The sequence below is a fragment of the Anneissia japonica genome, unplaced genomic scaffold (genome assembly GCF_011630105.1).
Source record: "Anneissia japonica isolate Jap-2015-1 unplaced genomic scaffold, ASM1163010v1 scaffold288292_len1863012_cov191, whole genome shotgun sequence".
NCBI classification, from domain to species: Eukaryota; Metazoa; Echinodermata; class Crinoidea; order Comatulida; family Comatulidae; genus Anneissia; species Anneissia japonica.
In genome coordinates, this window is record NW_022688773.1 from 543,411 (window position 1) to 552,788 (window position 9,378).

The following is a 9,378-nucleotide window of genomic DNA, read 5'->3' on the forward strand; positions in this document are numbered from 1 at the left end:
TCTACCTCATCATCTTCCTTCTCATCAGCCGCATCATCCTCATCCTCCTCATCATCATTCCTATCTTAATCACCATAATCATAATCATCATTACCATCATCCTCATTATTATCATCATCATCATCGTCTTCATTACCATTATCATTTTCATCATTATCCTCTTCATCATCAGTCACTACCATCATCATGAGGATGATGAAGATGAGGATGACAAGAATGAAGATAAGGACAAGGGTGAGGATGAAAGGGATGATTCTTATCATCATCATCATCATTCTCATCAATCATTTTCTATCATTCTCACCACCATCATCACAATCATTATCATCAACAACCATTATCATCAATCGTAATCACCATCATCCTCATCATCTTTCTTCTCATCATCATCAACATCCTCCTTATAATGGGGAATATAATGAGGATGGGGATGACAATAAGGAGGAAGATAATAATAATAATAATAATAATAATAATAATAATAATAATGACATCAGTATATTAAGAATAACAGTACTAAACGCTAATATTAACGTGAATTATAAACTATAAATTTATTAAAACGCATAAGAATAATGATATACTATATTAATAATATTATAGAGTAACAACATAATAGTATACTAATGATGATGAAGAAAAATGTGTAGAAAGATTAAATTTAAATAGGTAAATATTTCCCTTAATTTTGATTGTCGTAGTCTTGGAATTCGGTGTGTTGACGTCATCATTCCAAATTTGCTTGGGAGGTGGGGAATTCCCGCCTGACAGGCCTAGACTCCCATCGTCCGATGCCACGACGAGGTTGCCACACCACAAATAATGATTTGCTTATCCATATAACATTATTTTGATTGCCAATCCCTAATATTTTGGCTTAAAAGCAAAATTTTGGGCCATACAAAGCTAAAAAGAAACTCTCCCATAAGCCCAGGGAAGTTTATTCCGGGACTCTGACCGAGGGTCTAGTCGGCCCTGTGTTTGGACCCACCCTATCTGACCCCCTGGAGCCACCACTGAACGACTATAATGGGTAAGTATTTAACTAAGGTCCTGTCAGTTTTCACAGTTATAGAAAAATATTTTTATTCCTGTATATATAATATTGTATTGGGATTATATTGTACTTTGATAACAATAAAATTATTTTTACATAATTAAAAACATAGTTTTTACCACCTTAATGGACGCCATCTTGGAATTTATCATGATGACATCATCATTCCGATCAAATTTTTAAATGAGAATGATGAGTAACTATTTAGCCAAGTTGTTGTTACATTTCATATCCACAGTATATGTAAAAGTGACCAAAAATATAAATTTATTTTCCCTACCCCCATCTTAAATAGTTTAAAATAGGGTATTTTAGGTCAAAATTTCAAAATGCTGTAAAAAAAATTGCCCAAGCCCTAGGCATGGGGATTTTTTTTCTGAGACACTATAGGGTATGCTGATTCAGAAAAACCAAAAATTAATTTTCCTTTACTTTTTTCTCGCTAAAGTTCATTTCAGCAGTTTTACAACCAGACTATATAGGAAATGGTAATGTTATGTTTGCGAAAACATATATAGGTTTAATTTTCCCCTACTTGACATGGAAATGTACCGAATACTCAGTACATTTGAAAACAACTGTGAAAAATATCGCAAGTTGTTCTCGGGTGGGACTCGAACCCACGATCTCCAGATCACTAGCCTGGCATCATACCTCTAAACCACCGAGCTTGCACCTGATGACCAGGGTTGAATTCGAGTCCTAGTAAGCAGCGGGCACTGCAGTGTTGATAGTAATTGTTATTGTCCTGATGGAATAATAGACAATAACTGGATTTGCATCAGGAGAAACATACGAAAACAACCACCCACTGTTAACTTGAGAAATTAATAATGGAAAGCTGTTATCACCATGAAATTGCCCTATTGTAATTCATTATTTTACTGGGAGCCGGAAGTACATATTGTAATTATGATTATATTCATTATGATTTATACACAGATTATAAATGGCAGCACTCTGAGACTAACTTTGATGTAATTTATTCAACACAAGCTTTCGCTGGCAGTCAATGCCAGCTTCATCAGGTGTGTGAAGTAAAAAATTGAAAACAAAATAGAAAAGAGCTAATGCATACATAATTAGCAAAGGTCTCACAATTAACCAATTAGCAGTCGGATACAATGTAGTATATAATGATCAGAGATAACAAGTTTGATCAAGCTACTTACAATACAACTAATAAATAGAGCTATGGAGATAAACTATCTGTGCGGTCATGGTGCTAATATGAACAATGGAGTCAGTAACAAACTAAATCTTATAGTGGCTGAGAAATGAGAAAGCCTAGATCTATATTGAGGCCACTATTAATACTATCAAATTTATGAATAAATGTTTGTTCATAGCTACTTTAAAGTGTGTAATGTTATGTCCTGGTAAATTCAAATGACGAATGTCAAATTGATGACCATTCATGCGTTGTCTGACAGTTTGGCAAGTTTCTCCCATGTAAATAGTACCAGGACATTTAGTGCATGTAATGGCATAGATGCCGTTAGATGAAAAACATGAAAATGATCCATGGAAATTTGACATTCGTCACAACAAAAAAGATAGGCCTATTGCAGTTCATTTGAATTTACCAGGACATAATATTACACACTTTAAAGTAGCTGTGCTCTTAAGTAATTGCTTTAAAAACAGAAATGAGAGATTAATTGCTGAACAAACATTTATTCATAAATTTGATAGTATTAATAGTGGCCTCAATATAGATCTAGGCTTTCTCAGCCACTATAAGATTTAGTCTGTTACCGACTCCATTGTTCATATTAGCACCATTACCGCACAGATAGCTTATCTCCCAGCTAGCTCTATTTATTAGTTGTATTGTAAGTAGCTTGATCACACCATGGAGGAAATATATTAATTATATTAATATATTAATCTTAATATATTTCCTCCATGATCAAACTTGTTATCTCTGATCATTATATAATACATTGTATCCGACTGCTAATTGGTTAATTGTGGACCTTTGCTAATTATGTATGCATTAGCTCTTTTCTATTTTGTTTTCAATTTTTTACTTCACACACCTGATGAAGCTGGCATTGACTGCCAGCGAAAGCTTGTGTTGAATAAATTACATCAAAGTTAGTCTCAGAGTGCTGCCTTTTATAATCTGTGTATATTGTTTAGACTAACACGGCTTCATTACAACTTTTATCATTATGATTTATGAAATGTATTTTAATTTATACATTATATCGTTTGTCTAGGAGAAATAGTGAGTTTAATCTTTAAAACGTAATATGGAAATTTCTATTGGCTGCACTGTATATTTGTGTGTCAGTCACCTGAAGTCACTATGTACAAAGGTCTTATTCTTTATCATTGCCTCAAATCTGGTTGTTTTTCTCTCATTCTTTCCAATTAGAGGTGCCACCAGGACTTGCCTACTGTAACAGGGGTCCGAGGTCCCAGATGAGAGCAAAGTGGGCGTGGTTGGGCATTGCTCTAAATCTCTCCAAAGTGGTCCATGGGGTTTCATAAATTTCATTATTTAATTGACTGGTTTTAACTTTTATTCACGACAGGAGGAGCAGCTTTCCCTGACGAGGGCTTACCCCCCCCCCCCGCCAGCTCCACTGGCACAACACTGTCTCAATCAGTTTCATTCATGCAGCTAATATTACTTCTTGTTAGTAGTTACTATTAATATTATTAGATAGTATTTAGTATTTCTAGCCTGAGAATAGCAGTCGACGGCCTTAGTTCTGACCTTCACAATATTTACTTACAGTACTTTAATGCTTCTTCGTCAAGTAATCATCTAATTTCTCCACCTGAGCTGCCTTGCTTATTCATTGTACAAGATGTTTCTATTTACTTCTCGTGCTGGCCAACTTTTGACATCACTTAAATGTTCAGTCTCATCCAAATCTCATTTAAATCTCATCCTAACAATGTTTCCATCCTCAAAAGTTTTATTAATCATCATTCGGTGGTAGCCACTGTGTGTGCGCTGAATCGTGGGGATCTCTAGGTCCCCTGGTCTATTCCCATCGCTGCCTTTCCTTATGTTTAAGTTGGAGGGCTGAAATACAAGTTACAATAGCGCACCGTCTTTCAGATGAGACGTTTTTAAGCCGTTGGTCCTGTGTGCATTTATGACCCATTTGGACGTTAAAGAAAGCAGTACACTCTTCGGAAAAGAGTAGGGAATTGTCTCCCGGTGTACTGCCCAATCACCATTAGAAGGACCCCCACTGTGTTTACACCGAATAAATCCAATCCAATCCTACCAGAACACTATCCATATTAAATACTGTGTATTCAATCAAATATTGCTTGCATTGGAACCATGTATACCACGGGGTCTTGTATTTCATTTTCGTTATGTTAAAAGCTCTGTCCAGATTATAAAATTATATTAGACTTAGGCTACGTTCAGACTTGGAGATAAGCCAGGCTTGAGTTAAGCCCAGCTTAACTTTGCCGGGCGTTCAGATTAGCGGGTTTAGCCAGGCGAGAATTTGCATAATAACGAACCGTAACCAGGAAACGTGTTTCAAAACATTGCTCGCGAAAAGTACGCTCGCTCACAGCGTACGTAATTGAATGCTGATTGGTCATTTCGTTTCCCGAAGCCCGGCTTAGGGAAGTTAAACATGGTGGCGCGCCAGGCCTAGTTACTATCGGAACACAGCCCGGCTTGAGATAAGCTAACTAGTTCAGACTGTCAGGTGGATAAACCCGGTGAGTTGAGCCGGGTTTATCCACCTGGTCTGAACTAGGCCATAAACATGTGACATGCCTAAATATGGTCACATCATGACCATATACAGGCACATTATGACTATATATGTGCATACAAATTTTTTGTCAAAGAAAATTTGTGTCTTCTGGATGGAAATTTAGAGACATTATTTTTATTTTATAGTTGGTTTTTTGGAAATTTAGTAATTTGCTTTAACGTTAAATATAATTTATTTGCAGTTGCATTATGTGTTGTTTGGTAAGGGCTTCCAAACGTGGGAGTATTCTCCAATATACGCAATACGTTCGTATGCGTACATTCTGCTGCACTCAATACCGGGACATTTACATGCTCTCTTGCTGCAAGCCAATAAGGTAAGTAAGTGAACTTGGAGAGAACTTCAATCATGCACAACATCACATCCATAATCATGTGTAAAAAGCATATCACATTTTTACATATAATAATCATGGGTACAGACATGGAGGTATTAAATATTTTTATACCTCCATGGTACAACCATCATCATGTACCATGTCTGGGTCAGATGCAGGGGAATGCAGACGGTGCGATCGCACCCACATAAATTGTATTAAGAAAAATATGTGTATTGTATTGTTGATATGAACATAGTACCTGTAAGGATTTTAAGGCATGATAGTGCAATTTCCATGAACTTTTTCGTTTGTACCAAATCCTGCATCCACCTCAGCTTTTCTTTCGTATTTATTGCCAATGCTATCAAAAATAACATTCAATATCACATGTATGATCATGTGTACCAACGTCAACAATATCGTATCTATAGTCCACCGTATTCTTCATAGAGGTCTGCCTGTTCCACTCATCTTGCATACCTGCAGCACTGAAAAGTATATTCAGCTTCTTGGCTGTGATTCCTGTCCCAGTACAGATAATAGAAGCACCACAACTACACAACCCTGGTCAGACCCATTCGCTGTAACCATTCCAGTTCAAGTTAAATTCTAAGAGGCATCCAAGCCTCAGCTCGAATACTATGGTCTATAAATAAACAAAAACAACCCTCGAATAATGGCAGAAACCATCATGGTACATTTCCAAAGAAGCACGATAAAACTAACATACATTTGCAGTAACTATATACCACTTCCTTATGTCATAACCCCCCCCCCCCCCCCCCCCCCCCCCCCCCCGCCGTATTCATTAAATTCAGCTATCTTAGTAGACGTACCCTGCCATCTTTGGCCTAGCATTAGGTGTGACCCCAATAATGCAACAAAATCCATTTATAGCCATGCCGTATGGTAATTAACCAGACATCTGTGTGTAAATTAACTAAACACTAACATGATAATAATGACCATAGAGTACCACAGTCGTGTCATCACGACACCAGGTGGCGCTCTCTGTTGTCAGCAGACGTTGGTTACCGTTCATTACACCTGAATGACTTCATAGGCTTTCTGGAATAGGCATTTTAAAATCTAATATTTTACCATCACCAGGTAAAATATACTAAAAACACAAAAGCTCGCATTATATTAGATCGAACACACATTTAATCATCAATTAAAATTTACAAAGAAAAAATAAGATACAACATCCTAATAATTACATTTGAAATTGGGATCAATGGCTTGTCAGTGAAGAAAGTGGCATCTGGTTGAACTCTTTTTGCAACAATAGCAGCGGAGTAGTATCGCGTGGTATCATGACGTAACACTGTAGTACTCTATAAGTGTAGAAACTCACCACTTCTGACAGCATTCACAATGTTGCTGATAGGATGATAATAAGAGTCATCATTAGTGCTCAGGTCAGGTCAGCACAAACTTTCTCCATCTCTTCCACTGATTTTTATTTTCATAGTTAGATTGTTCAAATATTTGAATTTATTAATAGGTAGGTATTGCAATAATCTTTATTTTTAACAATAATTTAAACAAAGGCTTGTTTAGACTTGACTATTGGCTTCACTTTATTTTGTACGAGCAATCTAGCCATTATAAACAGAGATCAGTGATCTGTTCCTATTGAATGCTTTCTTAATGTATTGATGCAAGCGTTCTCCCAAAGGCAGATTATCTGGCATTATTTGTGAGAATAAAATTCGAGACTAGAATTAAAGTATAAAAACCTTTCAGTTTTAATATAAACCTCAATATGCCCTGTTGAAAGTAGCAGTAATGTCGGAGTTTACTATGGCAGGTAGGGAGACGCATCTTAAACCCTTCTAAATTAACACTAAGCATCTGAAACATTATCTGAACACTGATGCGTGTCATTGATCCTCTAAAGTTTCTATCTTGGTTTTTCCTAATGATCGTTTTTCATACACTAAATCTTCTGTTATTAAAATGACCAGTTTTTGTATGTGGAGTCTTAACATGCAAGTACATTATCTTATTGTAATTTTTTCTGTAACTGATCTTGATATAGTTTTAAATATTATATATTTACTATTGTACTTTAATAGATTTGCAAGAAAGAGAGCTAAACTTGTTTCGTATCAACAAGTTGATTTAACTGTATTCATGCAAAATTGAGACTATTTTGCTAGGCATATTTATATATATATATATATATGTATGTATGTATATATATATATATATGTATATATATATATATATATATATGTGTATACAATTGCTCGTGTGCACTATAAAGAACCCTGTACATCCTTCGAGACGGGTAGGGGGATACCCCGGTGTACTGGAACAGACAGCCCCTGTGGTGGACGACAGAGTTGCTGGTACCTGGTTACCGGGTAGCACAGACACGAAGGGACCCTTAGGGGCAAAGAAAGTCATTGACCGAGTCACTAGTCCACATTTCAAGCGCCCTGAGCATCTTACATTAGATGGATTTGTGCGCTATATAAAACTACACTATTATTATTATTATTTTATATATATATATATATATATCCAGTATTGATTAGTATTTCTTTTTAAACAGGTTTTAGTGTTTTATTTCATGCGCTGTGTATTGGGTATGATGTGTGCTTTATGTGAGGTCTACTTTTACCGGTAAGTCAGAATATTCCTAGAATTTATACTATAGTCAATTTGGCATAATGCCCTATATAATTATTACTAGCAAGAAAGAACAAAATTCTACAAGTCAATCAATCATAAACAGTCCATAGTGGTTAAAGCAACAATCATTGTTTTGTTTTTTCAATGAGCTTTTTTGCATTCAAATGTGTTAATTAACAACTGTCACACTACATTAGGAAGGCATGACCGGCCAATGACTAATTTTGCATACAATACCGCTAGTTAATATACAGTATACAATCAGCCCACATGGTTTTTAAACATACAGTTTGTATATCCTGTCACTCGATTCATGCAGTGTACTAAATCAAGGCCATGCTTGTTTACAAAGTTACAGTGATGAAATCATTTGCCAAAGGTGTATTACCGTATTGTAATGAAAACAAAACTAAAATGTTGCTTTTAACATATGACATTTTACAGCAGAAAGTTCCACATCATCACACAGCAGGCTAGCTTACTGTATTGTAGGCAAAAAAACCATGTGTTTCTCCTCGCGGCATACATTTTGTCAGGTCAATACAATTTGACCGAACCTGGATTTTATGAATCCTGTGTTTTACATATGCCCTTTGGTCACGTTGCATATATAAAATGGAGGTTCTACTGTATTTTGTCAATTTCACTTAATTCAGTTTTATATTTAATCTTGAATCTTTATATTTTGGTTTGTTCATTTTCTTTCAGGGGTGTTTGTAAAGCATTTGGTGCAAATATTGGCCGTTTTACTCTTTTATTCCTTTTGATAAGCACAGGAATGTTCATCTCAAGTACTGGTAGGCTTCTATGTATTTATTTTATCATCATCATTGTTGTCATCATTAACTACAACCTCATTATTACCTCATCATCATAATCATTATTATTGTTAACTTAATTATTATCATCGCCACCTCTATTGTCACCACCATCATCATTATAATAATAAATAGTATTATTATAATCGTATTGTTATCATTATCACCATCATTATTATCAATCATCATCATTATTTTCAACCATCATAATAATTGAAGCTTGTCATCCCAAAATGAGCACCAGTGACCAAAAAAATTTAAATTGACTTTTTAATATATTCTTATTCTCCACATTGTAAGATTTACTGGAATCAACTTACAACATCTTCTCAGTACTGAAGTATACAATACTGCCACATTCTTATGCTCATTACTCAGTTTAACAGTTAGTGACATTATGCTGGTTGTGGGAAGGCAAGCCTCAATTATATCATCATTTTCATTGTCATTACCATCAGGATCATTTTTGTATAGCTCACCATATTCATAATTATATAGTTTGATTATACAATATATATTTTTTTAAATATAGAAAATTTTATAATAATCCCAAAATTTTTCCAGCATTCATTCCCAGCAGTTTTTCAATGTACATGACAATGTTATCAATTGGTGGCTGGTATCTAGGCAACATGCCGGTAAGTTCTTATTCTTATTCTTTTATTTCCAATTAAAACAGACAAAACACATAAAATCAACTGGGTGAGCTGGATGGAAACACTAAAGCGAACTTAATCACTGTGACTAATGTCAGTGTTTCCCACTCACCCAGTTTCA

At 35.3% G+C, this 9,378-nt stretch overlaps 1 protein-coding gene across 3 annotated transcripts in view; it reads left to right on the plus strand.

Annotated features, from left to right (window-relative positions):
* LOC117123109 (alpha-1,2-mannosyltransferase ALG9-like) overlaps positions 1 to 9,378 on the plus strand; it is a 35,480-nt gene that overhangs the window by 9,188 nt on the left and 16,914 nt on the right. For all 3 annotated transcript variants that reach the window (XM_033268958.1, XM_033268949.1, XM_033268964.1), the window contains exons 4-7: positions 5,003 to 5,137; positions 7,704 to 7,774; positions 8,492 to 8,580; positions 9,166 to 9,239. In XM_033268958.1, the coding sequence (XP_033124849.1) occupies positions 5,003 to 5,137; positions 7,704 to 7,774; positions 8,492 to 8,580; positions 9,166 to 9,239 (369 nt within the window). The remainder of the gene's footprint in view (positions 1 to 5,002; positions 5,138 to 7,703; positions 7,775 to 8,491; positions 8,581 to 9,165; positions 9,240 to 9,378) is intronic.